This window comes from Gymnoscopelus microlampas (assembly GCF_963454915.1).
Source record: "Gymnoscopelus microlampas genome assembly, chromosome: 22".
NCBI classification, from domain to species: Eukaryota; Metazoa; Chordata; class Actinopteri; order Myctophiformes; family Myctophidae; genus Gymnoscopelus; species Gymnoscopelus microlampas.
In genome coordinates this window covers 40,643,716-40,665,981 of record NC_139959.1, presented here as the reverse complement: position 1 = coordinate 40,665,981, position 22,266 = coordinate 40,643,716, and the positions used below count along the sequence as shown (strand labels likewise).

The following is a 22,266-nucleotide window of genomic DNA, read 5'->3' as shown; positions in this document are numbered from 1 at the left end:
AATTCTCTCGCAGAAGCACTGCTGCGCTGCTGCGCTGAAAATAGCCAATGCAACCGAATGACTGTTAAAGCAGTTTGTTTAAATTACTTTATAAAATGTTATATTTTCACAGGGATTATTTATTAGTGTAGATATACATTTTGGAGTGGATATATGTGTCCAGATGCCTGTCAGACCGTCAGACAATGCTGCTCTGCAGGTCTAGAATGGAATAAACGGGCGCAGCCAACGTCAACAACTGGTCTCGACCAGACGTGAGATGATTTTTTTTAATACCTTAACCACTTGAACCCTAGCATCCCTTTTCTGAGGAGAGCTTTAGCCAAAAATAGCAGATCTACAAGCTCACAACGCCTCAGAGTTATAGGTGTAGAGGGAAAAAAAGAGCAGCAAAAGTTTATCTGAAACATCATTTTATACAATATAGAGGGGGTCCCTGATTCATCTCTCTCTCAACTAGGGGGTCCTTGGCCTGAAAACGTTGAAGACCCCTGGTTTACAGTATATAGAAATAATGTCAAAATCTTGATTGATGTTGTTTTGTCCTGTCTATTTGTGTTTTGTGGGCTTAAATGTATTATTATGTATTATGTAACTGCGGAGCCCCTTGAAAACGAGATGGTTCATCTCAAGGGGTTATTCCCAATAAAGAATTTCAATATATATTTAGAAACAATAACCCAACTGAATAATCGAGAAGCAAGGTTTATCTTTATTTATTTTTTCTTATATATGTATCAACGAATCAACATTGAATTTGAATAGATTTGTTTTAATCAACTTAATCGATTACTTGGATTAACCACTTAACACATCGGGTGCCGATCACGGTCTGAACCGTGTGTTTACATAGTAGCGCTATGGTGCCGTTCACGGTCTGAACCGTGATTTCAGTCGTTTTTCTCCGCACGGGCGGGGCTAGAGCAGCTCTGGGAGTACCCATTGTGATCTTGAGAAGGAAGGGCCAGATAGATCACCGGAAACAAAAACATGGCTTCCATCCGCTTCCTGTCTATTTCCTTCTTTAAAACGCCTATATCTCCGAATCCGTTTCCGGTGGTGAAAACCGGTCATGCGCGATGCGCGATCCCCCCCGGTTGTAACTCGCGAGGGAAATGTTATGGTTCCAGGCTGTAGCCAGGGTCCTCGCTCAACATGAATGGATTCTTTTTACGTGGATTTGCTTGTCGTGGAGAAAAAAAAACAAAAAAACTTGGAATGCAAGGGAAGCCGGCGACATGACACCAGTAGTTCTCAACCTTCTCAGACCGCGACCAGCTCGCTAGATTTGAAACATCATATTGAGTGTGAACTGTGTGTTTCTGCTTATATGCTGTATGGACAACAATACACCATGTCGTTATAGTCCTGTTTTAGGGTTGTGTAAGGGGGATGGCAGTCATCAAACAGAGACCTCCAGAGTCAAAATCGAACAAATTAATCCATTTAGACCGGGAACGCATCTGTGTAATTTTTGCTTGTAGATCTGCTATTTTTTTTGAAAAATAGTGAAAATGTGTGCAAATCTTTGAATATATATGTTTTGTAAAGCGAACATTTCTAAATCCTAACAGTGTTTTAAAAAAAACGTATGTTGCTATAATATCAGTGGTTCTCAAACTTTTTTCATGTCAAGGACCACCCAAAATGATATGTATTTGGCTGCGGACCCTCATCTGAAAATATTTTGTTCCAGGGACCCCCAGAAGCAAAGATTTGAGTTAAAATGTATATATGTATTTGTATATAAGATTTTGCACACATTTTCACAACTTTTTGTTGCCCAAAAATAGCAGATCTACAAGCTCATAGCCTTGGTGCCGTGCTATGAGCTTGTATATCTGCTATTTTTGAATAGCCAAAGAAATCTAAAGTGACACAGATGCGTTCCCGGTCTTAATCTTAAAATAAAAAGAATGAGAATAGACAAGCGACAGAGATAGAGCTCTAAGTGATGATAGAGATTTGGTATAATTCAATCAGTCTCTACATGTGATTGCCTGGGAAGGTATAGAGGCACTTTGATCATAGGAGGATTTGAGATGTATAGTACCTCTTTCAATGAGGTGAAACCAGGGGCTCTGGTTCCCCAGGCGGGCTCACTAACCACTCAGGTATGGCCGCCTCCATAGCTGAATGGATCATGGAATATGGATCATGCTTCATCTTTTGACCTCAGAGCAAACATCTGTGCCTCAACATCCGTGCCTTACAGGGATATTTCACTTTCAAACATGTTAGGTTCTGGTTCTGGTTCAAATATGTGAAGGGGTCGTGTTTTTTCAATTGCTTTTTTCAAAACAATTGTAATACAATATAAAAATTGAAAAAAGTTATAGAAAAAACATGGCTCCCTCACGTATTAGGAGGGCAGTATGAGATTTGATTGTGTTTGGGGTGATCACAAACGCCTGAGAAGACAACAACATGACCCCAAACATGTTTGAAAGTGAGATTTCCCTTTACCATCCGTACCTTATCATCCACGCGTGTCTTACCTGTTAAAATTCTCCCGGTATTCCTTGGCCACCGTCTGGATCAGGCTCTTTAATCTATAAGGATCAAAATGAGAAGTGAGTGAAATAAATAGCACAAATACATACATACATACAGGTCTTTCTGAGGCACGGGGGGGCTCATTTTATCGCCCAGCTTAGCAATTTGTGGGGGAGAATCTAAACTTTGTATCTGTCATTTGAAAGCCCCTGTGCTTTAAATGTCACCAAAGCAGCAGTTGCCATGGGAGTTAGTTGTGCACAAAAGAGCAAAATACTCTGATACTCTGCACCTTAATCCTCATGTACATGCACTGATACTCTTCTAGCACTAAATGTCTAGAACAGATACCAGCTGATACGCTCACGCACCTCATTTTCTCCTCAACACACCTGTAAACCTTTGATGTGACAATAAAGATTCTGATCTTACTGAGCCGCAACCCATTCTTTAATTTCAAAAGGTGGGTATTGATTGATTGATTGATTGATTTATTGTACCTGCCACTCTCCTCTGTGGAATCCTTCTCGTCGATGACTGCGATCGCCACCAGTTTGCCTGCAAAGTGGCCAGACAGAGGATTACAAATCACAAGCGTGATTCTGGTGCAGTTCTGACCCCCAAGCCCATACCATGACAAACCGTCCGTATAAAACAGCTGGTACACAACTTAAGGCTGCTGTGGTGGTCTGAAGGCAGAGACCCGGGTTTTAATGAGCTAGTTTGCCCCCTGGTGGTCAACAAATAATGTGATGACGGGTGGCAGGCTTGATTTTGGTTGCAGGCATTAGTTTTTTGCTGTGTATTCAAATGTTTTACAACAATGAGGATTTTATTTCACACACACACACACACACACACACACACACACACACACACACACACACACACACACACACACACACACACACACACACACACACACACACACACACACACACACACACTGATTAATTCAAATGTGATATCTAATCTGACATTTGGAACACTAGGGAAATGATAAGTTATTCTAAATAAAACAATATGTTTATTGTATATACTGTATGCTAATAGGTGAATACGTAATAGTATTACAGTGATGTTGCTAGGTTTTCAATGTAATGGGTCCTGGGATGCAGGGGTGGTCTTTTAGATGGGTCCCAGGGACATTTTATGGGTCCCACAAAAATGCACAGCGTTTAACTTGTGTTTCATCTTATATGGTTATATTCATGTAGAACATGTATCTATGTAACTATTACCTTGAGATGAAGTAAAATCACAGGTAGATACAGAGGATGTAGTCATGGAGGTAGGTATGGGGTCATCATCATTAGCAGTACTTGATTTGGGTTTAGAAAATAGGCTTGCTATTTTCTGTTGCCCTGCAGCAGGCTTGAGAATCTTTTTTGGTGCCATTTTACACTAACATTATTATTTTTTTCTTTTATTTGTATAGTTTATTTTTAATTCACGTTTGTTGTTTTCAAACGTGTTAACCATCAGGTCTGCTACGGGTCTACGTCATGTCAGAGACGTCACTTTTCAACTCCGCAACAGACGGCCCTTGTGTGTGTGTGTTACACGCAAAATCGTTACCCAAAGAATTCGGTCTGAGCAATGAGCATGCGCAAAATGGCGGCTCCCATGGATCCTTATAATCATTTGTATCGTCTTTCTAAGACTATTTCTACGTGGATTTTATCGTTTATAAAGTAGGATAAAGTAGGATGTGGCCATGCAAAATGGTGGTGTCCCATGGATTTGTAAAATATTCGCGGTAAGAAAAATATTTTACCGCGAATTATTTTCATATTTTTTTTCTGTTGGTGACAATTGTAGTGTGTCCCAGGGACGCAACAACGGTGCCATGAATGCGTCCTTTTTCATTACGGTGCGTCAGAGACGCAGGACTTATGGTATTATGCCAAGAATTAAGATAGTTTGGCCACTCATCCACAACAGAGGTTTAAACACACCTGTTTCTCCCAGCTCATACAGGGTGAAGCCATCAATCTGCAGGTATCCCTGGAAGCGCTCTTTGTTCACCCAGGATGACAAGCTCCCGTCCTCATACTCTGCAACACAAAGACACAAATTCTTACAAAAGATACACACCAGAGCATGTGAGCGGAGCGACGCGATTTTTTTGACGTGAGCGTGGAGCTGGTTTATAAAAAGGTTGGAGCGGCTACTCGGAGCGAGGACCGCCTGAAGCTCCAAGCCGCCCCGGGCGGGGGGCCGTGCACCGAATGTTTGAGCATGCCCAGTCGCACAGACTCAGAGACACACAGGCATCCTGCAGTGCACAGCGCACGTCCTTGATCAAGATTTAATTCAAATGTCTACTTTCTTTTTCTTCTCTTTTTTTACCGTTTTTGGGCCTGAAAGTATAGTAATTGTTCGGGCCGGGCCGATCCTTGGGCCAGCCCAGTAGGGCCTAGTTAGGGCCGGGCCTTAATTTTCAGGCCCGTTGAGAACTCTAATAAACACACACACACACACACACACACACACACACACACACACACACACACACACACACACACACACACACACACACACACACACACACACACACACACACACACACACACACACACACACACACACACACACACACACACACACACACACACACACACACACACCCCAGCCAAGGAGGAGGAGTTTATCACAGTTCATGAGCAGGAGGACCCAGCGAAGGGCTGATAGGAGGACCACCATGTAACAGCAACTTAACATGACAAGATAAGAGCTCTGGTTAAAGGCTTGTTATTTAAACCCCCCCCCCCCCCCACAGCTCATCTAAATGCAGCGCGAGCTACTTGACTTCTGGCTCTCTACATGCAAATCCATGAAACAGAGAAAAGGAGAAATAAAAAAACAGAACACGTCTTGTTACACGGTGAGCGAGTGCTGCTGAGTCAGCACAATGTGGGCAGACATTCCACAGAGAGCTGCTTGCACACAGTGGTTCTGGCTTTATAGACAACAGGCTGGAGCAGGAGGAGAGAGAGAGAGAGAGCCATACAGGGTTCTTACTCTTTTCAAGATATTGTCATTGTTGGGTAGAAACCTCTTATCTCTCAAGCCTCTGGACTCAGTTCACCACTTAGCTGGTCCTCTCTGACTGAGAGACGCAATAATCATTGGCACCTCTTCACATTTGTAACTCAAATCTTTGGTTCTGGGGGATTCTACAAATGTCTTCTAAATCCTAACAGTTTTTTGAAAAACGTATGTTTCTATATCAGTGGTTCTCAAACTATTTCATGTCAAGGACCCCCAAAATCATATGCATTTGGCCGCAGACCCCCATCTCAAAATATGTTTTTCCAGGGACCCCCCAGAAGCAAAGATTGGAGTTAGAATGTTGGTAATTCTTTTTTAAATAGCAGATCTACAAGCTCATAGCACGGCACTCTATGCCACGCTATGAGCTTGTATATTATATATTAGCTGTTTTTTGAATAGCCCAAAGAAATGTTAAAATGACACAGATGCTTTCCCGGTCTTAATGGATTGATAGACCCTGGCTATGCACAGCCTGTAGAGTTTATACAATCTATTGTTATGGAAAACATAGTAGTGAGATATCTGACGCTCCTCTTAACAACTTCACCAAAATATGAAATGTGGTCTTTGATGTATATTGCTGTAGAGAGGGGGTAGCCTTCTGATGACAGCAGTCAAATCATGCAAAAGGCTATTTTCTCTTTCATTTTGTTGCATAATTATTATAAAGTGAAAAGTTATGCTTTTGACTGCTGGGTTAAACGTATAAAGCCATTTCAGGATGACTTTGCGTGGGTTCAGAGAACTTGATGAGCACTTTACCAAAAATAAATCATACAGATTATCCAACGAGCAAACACATTATAGCAAGTTGAAGATGAAAGTATGCCAGTATGTCTGTTCAGCAAAAGGAGGCCATTTAATCCATATAGACCTGTGTCATTTTAACATTTCTATGGCTATTCAAAAATAGTAGATCTACAAGCTCGTAGCGCGGCACCGAGTGCCGCGCTGCGAGCTTGTAGATCTGCTATTTTTTTTTAAACTTGAAAACGTGTGCAAATCTTTGAACACATATATTTTTGTTGAAACATTTTAACTCAAATCTTTGCTTCTGGGGGTCCCTGGAACAACATATTTTGATGGGGATCGGCGGCCAAAAACATAATTTCGGGGGGGTCCTTGGCAAGAAGAAGTTTGAGCACCACTGATAGAGCAACATAAGTTTTTCAGAAAAGTGAAGACATTTGTTGAGACATCTGACAGTTACACATGTTCGCTTAAAATCATAAATATTCAAAGATTTGCACAAAATGTTCACGATTTTTCAAAAACTGAAGATCTACAAGCTCGTAGCGCGGCATGAGCTTGTAGATCTGCTATTTTTTAATAGCCAAAGTATTAAATAATGGCTTAAGTGGTTACACAGATGCGTTCCCGGTCTTAATGGATTAAGCTTCTCCTTGCTGCACTCGACATAAGTGCTAAGCTGAGGATTCAGGGAGAAAGATGTTCAACTTATTGATTAAATAAGTAACTTTTTGGTCAGGCCTGGTGGTGCATACTGAACACTGAAAAGGCCCTAAAACAGCATCGGCACACAAGATGGCATATTTATTGATGCAGTCGGATGATGCTGAATGTCTTCTGCAATTTACATTTGCGTTAAAGCAGGGGTCTTCAACGTTTTCAGGCCAAGGACCCCCTAGCTGAGAGAGATGAAGCAGGGACCCCCCTCTGTATTGTATACACTTGTGTTTCAGATAAACTTTTGCTGGTCTTTTTTCCCCTCTACACCTACTGTATAACTCTTTGCCAAAAAATAAAATAACTCTAGCCGATCTACAAGCTCACACTCCTCAGAAAACGAAGATTTGGCGGACCCCCTGTAGTAACTGAGGACCCCCTGTTGAAAACCCCATGCGTTAAAGGGATAGTTCACCCCACAAAATATGTTTTGTTTTTCTATCGATTAGTCACTCCATGGAGACTTGAATTCATGGATATTGTTTAGTTTTTCTCTCATTCCTAAGACAATAATGTGATGACCAGTGGACCGGTAGGCAGTGGTTCCGGTAGGAGATACAAAGGAGACTCTTTGTGTCTCCTACCGGAACCGCTGCCGGTCATCAAATTATTGTCTTAGGAATGAGACAAAAACTAAAAAATATCTAGTACAAAAGTTATTGCCATCAAAAAGTAAAGGTAAAGTAAAAGTACTCATTATGCAGAAGTGTTCAAAATGTATACAAATCTTTTGAAAACAGCAGATCTACAAGCTCACAACACGTCGCGACGTGTTGTGAGCTTGGCTATTTTCTATTTGCTATTTTCAAATAGCCTAGGTAAGTATATAGGGATGAAGTGGTTAATGTATGTTTTGTAAAAATAATCAAAGCAATTATGTTGTGTTTCTGCATCAAATAGAAATACACCTAATCTAAGATTCCATCAAAGCCAAGAATTTTTACACGACCCTCTCTGGTATAATATAATATTATATATATATATATATATATATATATATATATATATATATATATATATATATATATATATATATATATATATATATATATATATATATATATATATATATATATATATATATATATGTCTTGTTTGAGCTGTTGGAAATAACTAGGCTGGAAATGTGACTCATTGCATGAATGATTGAAAAAAAGAAAAAAGAAAATTCAGTGATAATGTTAATCCTTGTAATATAACGCCTACCTCAACACAATGCTAATGTGTATTTGTTTGTCTTTACTTCACTTTTGCCTTTCTGTGTATTTCTTACATTTATTCCTTTGTTTGTTGGATTTTCTACCTGAAAAAAAGAGAAGCGGGGACGGTATGGGGGGTGAGGCAGGGATAAGGTCATAATACTCTATGAATGACAGCTCAGGCAAGGCGAGAGGCAGATGGCAGTAATGGGCTGATATCGCATGGTCCCTAGTGTTTCCTAAAGTGACATATTGTTGCGGCAGAAGAGCCAAGACAGATCCTACTGTTGATCAGTAGAAAATGTGTTAGAGGAGAAAGAATGCACTAGGACTAAAAACCATGTCAAGGTGTTTGGCTTCATGCCAGAGACGGTAAAAGACAGAAGCCGGGCAACAAAACGCTATTGAATCAATATGACAGACAACACATAGATAAATGCATAAATACCATGAAATGTCACCCGCCTTTTATCTCATCTACACACTCATGAAATGTAAATCAGACCGTCACCAAAGAGCTCTCTGCGGTGTGAGAATTATGCAAACTGACCCTTGTCTAACTTTCCGATAAAACGTATGTCATCAAAGCCACCAGCTGGTTCTACGGAAAGCCTTTGTTATATCATCCAGGAAAGAAAGCAGCTTACCTAGTATAGGCAGAGAGCTGTGTTCTTACACATGATAAAAGTCACGTAACCGGATGGCCTTCCCACAGTCTGGTTCAGGGGTTCTCAAACTTTTCAGGCCGCGACCCCCCTAAATAATCATATTTGAACTGGGGAGTGTGGACCCCCCCAAATAATCATAATTGAACTGGGGATCCCACAAAATAATCATATTTGAACTGGGGACCCCCCACCCTGAGAAGCACTTGGTAATTGTAGGAGTTGAGGCATTACATTTAGCTTAACTCAGTTCCACAGATAAATATTATGAAAATAGCAGATCTAATTTATATGTATATAGCAGATCGCAGATCTAAATTATATGTATTTGGCAGCTCACAACGCGTTGTGAGCTGCCAAATACATATAATTCTGGGGGGTCCTTGACATGAAAAGGTTTGAGCACCACTGATATAGTAACATACGTTTTTTTCAGAAAACTGTTAGGATTTAGAAGACATCTTGCAGAATCGGAACCTCAGGCCTTAATGGGTTCAATTTGCACTCAAGATTTCCCTATGCGGACGTGCAGTTCAGTGGAGAACGATATGTAAATGTAGGCGAGCGATAGAGAGAACCATATAAACGCCTCAACCCTGTGTAACTGAGCTACAGGTGTTGCTCTCTAAGCGAACACACAGACAGACCTGCTGTAATGCACCATCGCACCACAGGTTAATGCATATTTAAAGCACAGACTACGAGTCAGAAAAAATCATTCTTTGATGCATGCTAGAGAATTCTCTCCACGGCTGAAGGGATCACCGCGGTGCCAGTACAGACTGATTACTTTCACATACAGCTCTCAAAACCACTCCTGATATTAAAAGGTAGGGTAAGTGATTTTCTTTGGTCAAAATAAGCGTTAAATATCTCTTTATTCTGATAGTACTCATTGCTACAGAGTGTTTGTTTAGCAACAGGTGTATTTATTAGCTCTTTATTAAACACATTGGCTGCCAAAAACGCAGATCTGCGTTCTATTGAGTCCTTAGAACGCACGCTGCCAAAGACGCAGACCTGCTTTCTATTTAAAAAAAATTAAAAAAAAATTTGACCCAAAGACCAAGGAGATATGATTTTTCGACGATTTAAACTCCCATCCACTTCCTTGTTAACTTAAAACTTAAACAATCTGTATCTCGGCTCCTGAGTACTTTTTTTTTTCATTGAAAAAGTCTGGCAGTCTACTGTAGAAAATAAATAAATAATTCTGGCAGCCAATGTGTTAAACAAAAAATGCATTTTCAGGACGTGATACCAATTGTATCCAATCAGGAGAGAGAACTCAGTCAGGATACATATTAAACAAATTAAATTGGAAGAGATGACAAAGAAATTAGCAGACACTGGAAACTATAAAAAAAAAAATCACACCCTGTGTGAAGGTAGCGGCGCCTTTGATACATTATGTCATCGATATGTGTTTATAATGTGTTTATAACCATGTGTCACGTGAAGCTTGACCAATCACTTTGTTGACGGGTCTGACCAATCACTTTGTTGACGGGTCTGACCAATCACTTTGTTGACGGGTCTGACCAATCACTTTGTTGACGGGTCTGACCAATCACTTTGTTGACGGGTCTGACCAATCAAAGCGTTGACGGGTCTGACCAATCAGAGCGTTGACGGGTCTGACCAATCAGAGCGTTGACGGGTCTGACCAATCAGAGCGTTGACGGTGAACACGGACAAAGTCAGGTATAGAGCAGGATCCACTCTATACCTAAAGGTATAGATCTATACCTAAAGGTATAGAGCGGCTAGCGCCGCTAAAAATAAGCAGATAAATGGGTACTCTCTCCTGATTGGCTGAAATGTTGTCACCTACCTGAAAATGTATTGTCTGTTTATTAAAGAGCTGGAGAGACAGGGAGACTCCTGTTACTGAACAAACACTCTATAGCAATGATTACTATCACAATATAGTGCTTTAAGCTGTTTAACAAAAAACTTTGTGTTTTAACCAACAAATATCACTAACCCTACCTTTAATGCGTCCTTTATTTTTCCTCCTCGTAGATGTAAAGGGAAAACCCGTAAAGTGAGCAAAGGATTCACCAGCGTGGTGTGTCATCTCGCCCCTTGTGCCGCCGGCGTCTTCGATCCTTGACGGGCTTTAATATCGCCGTCAGTGACCATGACGACGGCTGCCTTTCGGAGCAGCCTACGCATCAGGGTGCTGGAGGACTCTGTGCAAAGCGGCGTGTTCGTGGTCAACGTGTTCTGCGACGAGCCGCTCCTGCTCAGGTTCTGGTGCCGGAGGAGGAAGACCCCGTTCAACAACGGACAGGTGGAGCAGACCGACGTCACGTGGGTGACAACGGTAGGGATGTGGGACCGTTATGCTATTATGATTATGCTATTATGATTTTGCTATTTTGTCTCATCTGTTTAAGAAAGTACTCTTGGTTGCTTGTTTTTGCAGGAAATGCACTTAAGACTTCTGGTGATTAGTAGTTTCGTTCGCTACCTATGTTGAATGCACTTATTGTAAGTCGCTTTGGATAAAAGCGTCTGCTAAATGACTGTAATGTAATGTAATGTAATTATGAAAAATTACACCTCACCGTTATTGTGGCCAAAATTATTGCGATTAACGCGATAATCAAAATACGCTTAAAACGCCACTTTTGTTAAACCAGTTGAACCTCCAGCTAAGACTGTCAGGATTACAAATTTAAGTTGACAGCAAATAATTGCGATTAAGGATTTAAATGTGTTTTTGACATTGCAACATCAAAAACGTAATTCTGTTTGCCTTTTAGGCTTCGTAATCATAAGTTGCACAGGGCACAGATATGACAAATAACTGAAATATACATAATATGAAAACTGAATATATATAAAATAAATTACCGACGTATTTAATAATTGTATACTTTCCAAAACTAAACAAAAAATGTGCACAAATAGCTGATCTACAAGCTTACAACGTGTCATGAGGTGAATCGATTTGTGTAGAGTGAAATAAGAGCGTACAAAATGCGTTCATTACAGGTCTGTGTTCAGTACAGTACAGAGGGTTTAAGTGGTGCTGAATTTGCAGCCCAACAAAAGCTAATTCATCCTGGTGCATGACGGAGGACAATTTCACCATGAATTAAAATCCCTGCAATTCGATTATTGCAGTGGTGGAAAGTAACTAAGTATATTTACTTAAGTACTGTACTTAAGTACAATTTTCAGGTATTTGTACTTTACTTGAGTGTTTCCAATATCCAATACTTTTACTTATACTCCACTACATCTCAGAGGCAAATATTGTACTTTTACTCCACTACAATTATTTGAAAACTTTAGTTGCTAGTTACTTTGCAGATATACATTATTACATTATAAAACATACATTAACCACTTTAGCCCCATCTTATACCTAGGCTATTTGAAAATAGCCGATCTACAAGCTCGCGTTGTGAGCTTGTAGATCTGCTATTTTCAAACATTTTAGTACTTTTACTTTTGGTACTTTAAGTACACTTTGATGCCAATACTTCTGTACTTTTACTCAAGTAAATTAAGAATTCTGGACTTTTACTTGTAACAGAGTATTTTTATATTGCATTATTGGTACTTTTACTTAAGTAAAGAATTTGAGTACTTTTTCCACCACTGGATTATTGAGAGCGCTTTTTTTTAATCACGATAAACGATAATAACGATAATTATCGTCCCATCCCATACCCTAGGCGGCCGAGGAGGAGGAGGAGGAGGAGGAGGAGGAGGAGGGGGCGAGCAGCAGCAGCGCGGAGCTCAGTTTCGTGCTGCGGGCGCTCCACCGCGCGCCCGACCTCCCCAACGCTCACTACTGGGGCCCGTTCGTCCTGGCGCTGTGCCTGGACGCCCGGCTCTTCCGCTTCCGCCTCCCGGAGGAGGCGCTGAGCGGCCGCCACGTGCAGGAGATCATGGCGGAGCGCGGAGCGCTCACCCTGCACCGCTGAGGAGGAGGATGGAGCACCGCTCATGCAGTGGTGGAAAGTAACTAAGTACATTACTTAAGTACTGTGCTTAAGTAACATTTTTAGGTATTTGTACTTTACTTGAGTATTTCCAATTTCCAATACTTTTACTTCTACTCCACTACATCTCAGAGGCAAATATTATACTTTTACTCCACTACAATTATTTGAAAACTTTAGTTACTAGTTACTTTTCAGATATAAATTATGATATAATGAAAAATACATTAACCACTTCAGCCCCATTTTATACCTAGGCTATTTGAAAACAGCAGATCTACAAGCTCACAACGCGTCGCATTGCGACGCGTTGTGAGCTTGTAGATCGGCTATTTTCAAATATTTAGTACTTTTACTTTTGGTACTTTAAGTACATTTTGATGCCAATACTTTTGTACTTTTACTCAAGTAGATTTTGAATTCTGAACTTTTACTTGTAACAGAGTATTTTTATAGTGCAGTATTGGTACTTTTACTTAAGTAAAGAATTTGAGTACTTTTTCCACCACTGCGCTCATGCATAACGGTGAAGAGAAAAAAAAGGCGCAGTGGTGAAAGTGCCCGCCCACCACTAACACCGGAGGTTGTGGGTTCAAATCCACCTCCGTGCATCCGGCTTTTTCGAGCATCTATATGAACACAATTGGCCCCGTGTTCGAGAGAGGGAAGCTGGGCAGGGCACTCGTGCCGCGCTATGAACTTGTGTATCTGTTATTTTTGAACAGCCAAAGAAATCATAAAAAATGATACAGATGCGTTCCCGGATTGAATGGGTTAATTGTGTAACCTACATGCTGTGCATGGTGTCATGTTGTGTTTAATGTAACATATGGTCTAATGTATGTTATTGTTGAGCTTTCACGGTGGATTTGGAGGTTGATTTGAAGAGAACCCTTCAAATAAAATAAAAATCCTTCCCGATACGGATTCCGATACCAGTGTGTAATTTAAACTAATCTATAGGACAGTGGATCTCAAAGTGGAGTCCAGGGACCCTCAGGGTTCCTTGAGGGTGTTCCAAATGGACCCTTACAAGGTCTGTAACTCTCAGAGTGTACAAATGGAACCAAATGGACCCTTACAAGGTCTGTAACTCTCAGAGTGTACAAATAGAACCAAATGGACCCGTATTCGTACACTCTCAGAATTATGGGGGTCCTTGAAATTCGTCCAACCCCCGGCTGAGATGTGCGCACACAGCACACCCCCCCCCCCCCAAGCACAAACCAACCACAACATGGTGGACATGCCCACAACATGGTGGGCATGACCACAACATGGTGGACATGCCCACAACATGGTGGACATGCCCACAACATGGTGGGCATGACCACGACATGGTGGACATGACCACAACATGGTGGACATGACCACGACATGGTGGGCATGACCACGACATGGTGGACATGACCACAACATGGTGGACATGACCACAACATGGTGGACATGCCCACAACATGGTGGACATGACCACAACATGGTGGACATGACCACAACATGGTGGACATGACCACAACATGGTGGACATGCCCACAACATGGTGGGCATGACCACAACATGGTGGACATGCCCACAACATGGTGGACATGACCACAACATGGTGGACATGCCCACAACATGGTGGACATGACCACAACATGGTGGACATGACCACAACATGGTGGACATGCCCACAACATGGTGGGCATGACCACAACATGGTGGACATGACCACGACATGGTGGACATGCCCACGACATGGTGGACATGACCACGACATGGTGGACATGACCACGACATGGTGGTCATGCCCACGACATGGTGGTCATGCCCACAACATGGTGGACATGCCCACAACATGGTGGGCATGCCCACAACATGGTGGACATGACCACAACATGGTGGACATGCCCACAACATGGTGGACATGCCCACAACATGGTGGACATGCCCACAACATGGTGGACATGTCCACAACATGGTGGACATGACCACAACATGGTGGACATGCCCACAACATGGTGGACATGACCACAACATGGTGGACATGCCCACGACATGGTGGACATGCCCACGACATGGTGGACATGACCACGACATGGTGGACATGACCACGACATGGTGGACATGACCACGACATGGTGGACATGACCACGACATGGTGGTCATGCCCACGACATGGTGGACATGCCCACAACATGGTGGGCATGCCCACAACATGGTGGACATGACCACAACATGGTGGACATGACCACACTGACAATAGTGGTGCCAAGGCCAGGAAGTGAGCCAAGAGCACTGACTCCAGTGTGGTGAGCAAGATGGAAGGAGACTGGAACGAGAGAGAGAGAGAGACTGAGAGAGAGAGACAGAGAGAGAGACAGAGACAGAGACAGAGACAGAGAGAGAGAGAGAGAGAGAGAGAGAGAGAGAGAGAGAGAGAGAGAGAGAGAGAGAGAGAGAGAGACTGAGAGAAAGAGACAGAGACAGAGAGAAGGAGGCAAGCTGAACACATGCCAACCCAAATATTCCTGAACTAGAATGGCCTAATTTTCGAAGAAAACATGTTATTTTAGGTCAATGTATTTGCAGAAAATGTAAAAAAAAAGAATCTGCTTAAACAAAATAGAGGAAGAATATAGGACAAAGTACAGCTGTTACCACCAGTGTACAGTACTGCTACAATCACATAAAGTACACCTGTTAACAACCACATTCATCCACTCTAGGAGGCCAAGATAGATTCTGTGTTGTTTATTTGTGTGATTTAGCAGTTGTAGCTGTGAAATGATCAAGATTGAGCAACTACATCGTCTATTTAATGACAACATTATGTAAACCACAGGCGCTCCATCCCAGCAGCAGAGTGCAGTTTCATTATTGGTGTGTGTGTCAAAATCAAATATTCACCCTAACTAAAAAGGCACTGTTGAGACACAAACAGTGGAGTGAACATGAGCGAATATGAGGAACAGGCGTTAACTCAATCATTAACACATTTCCTGCCAGAGTTTTTTTTTTTATTCCCACCCAGTGCCAGCATTTTTTAAGATATTTTAACCATTTTTTAAGTAGTCACAAAATATTATATTATTATAATATTTTGAACCTCACGGTGATCCCCTCTTTACACACACACACACACACACACACACACACACACACACACAGGAGTCTCGTAGAATCGTGGGAAAAAAACGATCCGATTGCGGTAATCCGTTCCATAATTGCAGCCAGTTGAAAATAGCATGTTTCACCAAAAACACATAGTAAATAAAAAAATACACAGGAGCCGAGATACAGGATCTTAAAGTAATAAGTTAACCAGGGAGCGAATGGAGCAGTAAATCCATAAAGAATATCTTCACCTCCTGTCTACGGTTATAGGTACACCTGTTAACGACATTCATATACACTCACCATCGTAGGTGAAGTGGGCCCCGTCCTTGAAGACCACAACGGAAGGCAGCTCGGGCAATGTCACCGACTGGTGGAAAAAACAAACAGAAAAGAAAATACATAATTCAAAACCAACTTCCATAAATCCTTGGTTCTCAAAGTGGGGTCCGGGGACCCCCAGGGGTACTTGAGGGGGTTCCAGGGGGTACCCAGCAAAATGTGTAAATATAGCATCAGAATAATTATGACCTTTTATACTTTGGCTATTCAAAAATAGCAGATCTACAAGCTCATAGCGCGGCACCGAGTGCCGCGCTATGAGCTTGTAGATCTGCTATTTTTGAAAAATATTGAACTTTTTTGCAAATCTTTGAATATATATTTTTAAAGCGAACATTTGTAACTCAAATCTTTGCTTTTGGGGGTCCCTGGAACAAAATATTTTGAGATGGGGGTCCGCGGCCAAATACATATCATTTTGGGGGTCCTTGACATGAAAACGTTTGAGAACCACTGCCATAAATCATCATCCTTTCACTTTTACACATACATTCAAGAAAGTAAACATATGGGAAAAGGGGCGGGGTTGGCAGAAGGCCACTGCGGCAAACTGTGGGACCTCATGCCAAGTAATGATGCCAGGAGCAGCATGGAGGCTCCAGTATGAACCCGTGTGGCATTTAGAGTGTGATCATAATGCTGAGAGAATGAATGTCATCCTCTGTCCTTTGGTTCTGTGTGAACGCTGCTGCCATCCTAACTGGAGAGAGCTTAGATTAACCCATTGAGACCTGAAGCCGATTCTACATGTCTCCTAAATCCCAACAGTTTTCTCAAAAACGTATGTTTCTATATCAGTGGTGCTCAATCTTTTTCATGTCAAGGACCCCCAAAATTATATGTATTTGGCCGCCGACCCCCATCAAAATATTTTGTTCCAGGGACCCCCCAGAAGCAAAGATTTGAGTTAAAAATGTTCGCTTTAGAAATATATATATTCAAAGATTTGCACACTTTTTCATGGTTTTTCAAAAATAGCAGATATACAAGCTCATAGCGCGGCACTCTATTTTTGAATAGCCCAAAGTGTAAAATAATGCTTTTTTAGCTCAAATCTAAACATGACACAGTTCCAGGTCTTAATGGGTTAAGGGGCCGGAAAACACCAGCTGGGTGTTTAAAATGATCTACTGCCTCGTTTAGCTTCTTTATTATTTTGGCCTGGGCCGCGGTGTGGCAGTCCAGGCACCCCATAGGCTGCAAAGCCCAGCGTGTCGCGGGATTGAGTCCACTTCCCGACGAGCTTTGCTGCCTGTCACTCCCATGTTAGACAATAAGAAGAATGGACAAAGTGACGCCATTGGTTTCTACAGACCATAAATGAAGCCTATTTTTCAGCTATTTCAAATCCGCCATCTTTCTATAGCTATTTAAAAAAAAGCAGATCTACAAGCTCATAGTGTGGCACGAAGTGACGTGCTACGAGCTTGTAGATCTGCTTTTTTAGAAAAATCTCGAAAATGTGTGCAAATATTTAACTCAAACATTTTTAACACACATCTTTGCTTCTGGGGGTCCCTGGCACAACGTATTTTCAGATGAGGGTCCGCGGCCACGTATATGTATCAATTTGGGGGTCCTTGACATGACAAAGTTTGAGAACCACTGCTTTAATCCACGCATACACAGCAAAGAGGACTTTCAAAGAGTGAAAAAGGCTAATTTCATATAAAACACCTAACATCTGGTAAGAGTGAAAAATTAACAACACTTTACCTCTGGTAAGACGTCCTCTGAAGCAGAGAAGAAGTAGGTGTACACAATGAGCTCTGAAGCCACGTCGATGTACTTCTCCTGCAAAAAGCACCAAAACACACATTTATTCAGCCTTTCAGTTTTTATAATGGATCTCTAAGTCTCTCTCAGCCATCAAGGTTCAGACACTTACAGCTTGAAACGTCTTTATATATAATAACACTTGGCCAAATCGGTGACATAAACATCAGCGTGTGTTATTCATCATCATCATCATCATCCGATCGTTAGGCAGCCGTTTACTGCTGTGACAGCTCTGCAGTAAAGTGTCTTCAAACACTTTGATGTGGAAAAAGCATTGCAGTGTCTGTCTGTTTCTGATGTTTAGATTCTAGGCCAGTAACGCACAGTGCTGGAAAGCAACTAAGTGCATGTACTCAAGTACTGTTCTTAACACATTGAATGCCTAAAACGACTTAACTCGTTTTTAGCTTTTCATCACTTTAGTGCCTAAAACGAGTTTTTTTTTACTTTTTTTTTTTTAAATTTGACCCAAAGACCAAGGAGATATGAATTTTCGAAGATCTTTACTCTCATCCACTTCCTTGTTAACTTAAAACTTTAAAATTTTGTATCTCGGCTCCTGAGTACTTTTTTTTTTCCATTGAAAAATCTCTGTCATGAATAACAATAGGCAGTGAAAATAATTCTGGCAGTCAATGTGTTAAGTATAACTTAGCAGTATAACTATGGTTTGAGACCTGTGCTCTTTGGCAGGACTAAAGTACCACCGATCTGACTGTTATTGTACTTCTCCCTATGATATTGTGTACATTAAAGTATAACCATCACCACCTACAATATTGTCTCGACTCCTATAACCATCACCACCTACAATATTGTCTCGACTCCTAATGCCTCATCAATTGTTGATTGAATTCCAGAATTCCACAACACCCACCTTGAGAGGAGACTCTCCGCCCACGTAGACAAACAGCACGTCGTGTCGCTTCATCATGTGGTCAAACATCTGCTTGCTGGGCAGAGCACGGACTGCTGGCCTGGAGTGGAATAACAACACAGACACATTATTATTCATAACAAGAGTAGTTATTTACATAAACATAAATGCAGTCTGACAAGAGCACAGACTGCTGGGCTGGAGAGGGTCTTTCGGCTATTCAAAAATAGCAGATCTACAAGCTCATGACTCGCGCTATGAGCTTGTAGATCTGCTATTTTTGAAAAATTGTTAAAATTCTTTGAAAGTCTTTGAAATATATTATATATTTTTTCAGAATCAGAATGTTTGCTTCTGGGGGTCCCTGGTACAAAATATTTTGTACCCCCCATATCTCCATATTCTAACTTTTTGTGTTTTTTCGTAAATTAACACCCTACTTGATCATACTACAGCGTCACACAAAATCATCCAAAAGTAGCAGATCTACAAGCTCATTTTGAGCTTGTAGATCTGCCACTTTTGCCGTTTTTGAATTTGAATCCTGAAAACAGGATGTTGGACAGGTTTCCACCCGACAGAGACGATATTCAGCTTAAAACCAAATACATAAGTATATAATAAACATAATCTATGAGATAAACATTGATTAAAATACGTTTGTATCAGATTCTTTGTCTAGTACACCATGTTTAACCAAGCAGTTCCCTCTGCTTGAGCTGTCACTTATATAATGGACTTAGGTTGCCACCTAGTGGCGGATAATCCACATTACTTGGCACAGTCCTCAACCTCAAATTGTGAGCCAGGCTTTTGATAAGACTCTTCAGTCATGGGTTTGGTTTGGTAGCTTGATTCCTCCCTCGAGAGAGAGAGAGAATAACGTGTCAGGCTCCACTGATACAGTGGCTTAGGACTGTGAGATCTGAGGCAGAAGACTCAGAGAGCGAGGCCACAGATATACAAGCCTACATGCGATTGCATGCATGGCTCATCAACACAGGCTGCTCCTGTGAAGGCAGATAAGAGTCCACAGCAGGGTATAGGCTTACGGCCTTTCATGCAGTGCTGTAAAGTAACTAAGTATGTGTACTCAAGTACTGTACATAAGTACAATTTTGAGGTACTTTTTACTTTACTGGAGTATTTCCAATTTGCAATACTTTTACTTCTACTCCAACTCTACTACATCTCAGAGGCAAATATTGTACTTTTACTCCACTACAATTATTTGAAAGCTTTAGTTATTACTTACTTTGCAGATAAAAATGATGAAACATACATGAACCACTTCAGCCCTTTATACCTAGGCCATTTGCAAATAGCCGATCTACAAGCTCACAACGCGTTGCAAGCTTGTACTTTACTTTTGGTACTTTGAGTATATTTTGATGCCAATACTTTTGTACTTTTACTCGAGTAACATTTTGAACACAGGCCTTTTACTTGTAACAGGGTATTCTTTTATATTGTGGTATTGCTACTTTTACTCAAGTAAAAATATCTGCTTTCATGTTGACATTGAAATGGAACGCTTTTTCGACTTACCCCGCCACCCTGTTGGCGAACTCCATGATGTCATCTTTTGTTCTGGGTCCTTTGTAGTTATAGGCCAGATCCCCCTTCAGCCTGAGAGAGACACCAAGAGACACACAGACAAGACATATCCATAGAAAGAGTGAGAGAGACGAGATATGTCCATAGAAAGAGTGAGAGAGACAAGATATGTCCATAGAAAGAGTGAGAGAGACAAGATATGTCCATAGAAAGAGTGAGAGACAAGATATGTCCATAGAAAGAGTGAGAGAGACAAGATATGTCCATAGAAAGAGTGAGAGAGACAAGATATGTCCATAGAAAGAGTGAGAGAGAGAAGATATGTCCATAGAAAGAGTGAGAGAGACAAGATATGTCCATAGAAAGAGTGAGAGAGACAAGATATGTCCATAGAAAGAGTGAGAGAGACAAGATATGTCCATAGAAAGAGTGAGAGAGAGAAGATATGTCCATAGAAAGAGTGAGAGAGACAAGATATGTCCATAGAAAGAGTGAGAGACAAGATATGTCCATAGAAAGAGTGAGAGAGACAAGATATGTCCATAGAAAGAGTGAGAGACAAGATATGTCCATAGAAAGAGTGAGAGAGAGAAGATATGTCCATAGAAAGAGTGAGAGAGACAAGATATGTCCATAGAAAGAGTGAGAGAGAGAAGATATGTCCATAGAAAGAGTGAGAGAGAGAGAAGATATGTCCATAGAAAGAGTGAGAGAGACAAGATATGTCCATAGAAAGAGTGAGAGAGACAAGATATGTCCATAGAAAGAGTGAGAGAGAAGATATGTCCATAGAAAGAGTGAGAGAGACAAGATATGTCCATAGAAAGAGTGAGAGAGAAGATATGTCCATAGAAAGAGTGAGAGAGAAGATATGTCCATAGAAAGAGTGAGAAGATATGTCCATAGAAAGAGTGAGAGAGAAGATATGTCCATAGAAAGAGTGAGAAGATATGTCCATAGAAAGAGTGAGAGAGACAAGACATGTCCATAGAAAGAGTGAGAGAGAGAAGATACGTCCATAGAAAGAGTGAGAGAGAGAGAAGATATGTCCATAGAAAGAGTGAGAGAGACAAGATATGTCCATAGAAAGAGTGAGAGAGAGAGAAGATATGTCCATAGAAAGAGTGAGAGAGACAAGATATGTCCATAGAAAGAGTGAGAGAGAGAGAAGATATGTCCATAGAAAGAGTGAGAGAGAGAAGATATGTCCATAGAAAGAGTGAGAGAGACAAGATATGTCCATAGAAAGAGTGAGAGAGACAAGATATGTCCATAGAAAGAGTGAGAGAGACAAGATATGTCCATAGAAAGAGTGAGAGAGACAAGATATGTCCATAGAAAGAGTGAGAAAATATATAGAGTGTGGGGGGAAAAACATAAGGAAGGTCATTTCATTGCAATACTAGTTTTCAGGGTTTTATGCCACTCATTTTCTCTCAAGTGCCGACAGGCACATTTTAACTGGGACATTTGAACTAAATAAAATAATGTAGTGTGAGAAGTAGGGCTGTCACGATTAGAAATTTAAGTTCATGATTAATTGTCACTCAAATAATTGCAATTAACGATATAATTGTGTGCCTTTTAGGCTTCCGAATAAAAGATTTCACAGGGAAGATACGCGGACACAGATACACAAAGTGACGCGTTGTAAGTTTGTAGATCTGCTATTCCTGCTTTTTTTTTTTATATATATATTTGACAATGTGTGAAAATGTTTCAACATGGAAACGATTATGACAATTACGCAAAAATAATTGCCATTAGAC

General features: G+C 41.1%; 1 protein-coding gene across 1 annotated transcript in view; it reads right to left on the bottom strand.

Moving 5' to 3' along the window:
* tmx3b (thioredoxin related transmembrane protein 3b) overlaps positions 1–22,266 on the bottom strand; it is a gene marked incomplete at its 3' end in the record, with an annotated part of 44,707 nt that overhangs the window by 5,307 nt on the left and 17,134 nt on the right. The window contains exons 6-12 of the mRNA XM_084048210.1: positions 20,489–20,569; positions 18,941–19,040; positions 18,001–18,078; positions 16,246–16,312; positions 4,455–4,553; positions 2,997–3,054; positions 2,499–2,552 (exon numbers count right to left, since the gene is read on the bottom strand). Of these exons, the coding sequence (XP_083904336.1) occupies positions 2,499–2,552; positions 2,997–3,054; positions 4,455–4,553; positions 16,246–16,312; positions 18,001–18,078; positions 18,941–19,040; positions 20,489–20,569 (537 nt within the window). The remainder of the gene's footprint in view (positions 1–2,498; positions 2,553–2,996; positions 3,055–4,454; positions 4,554–16,245; positions 16,313–18,000; positions 18,079–18,940; positions 19,041–20,488; positions 20,570–22,266) is intronic.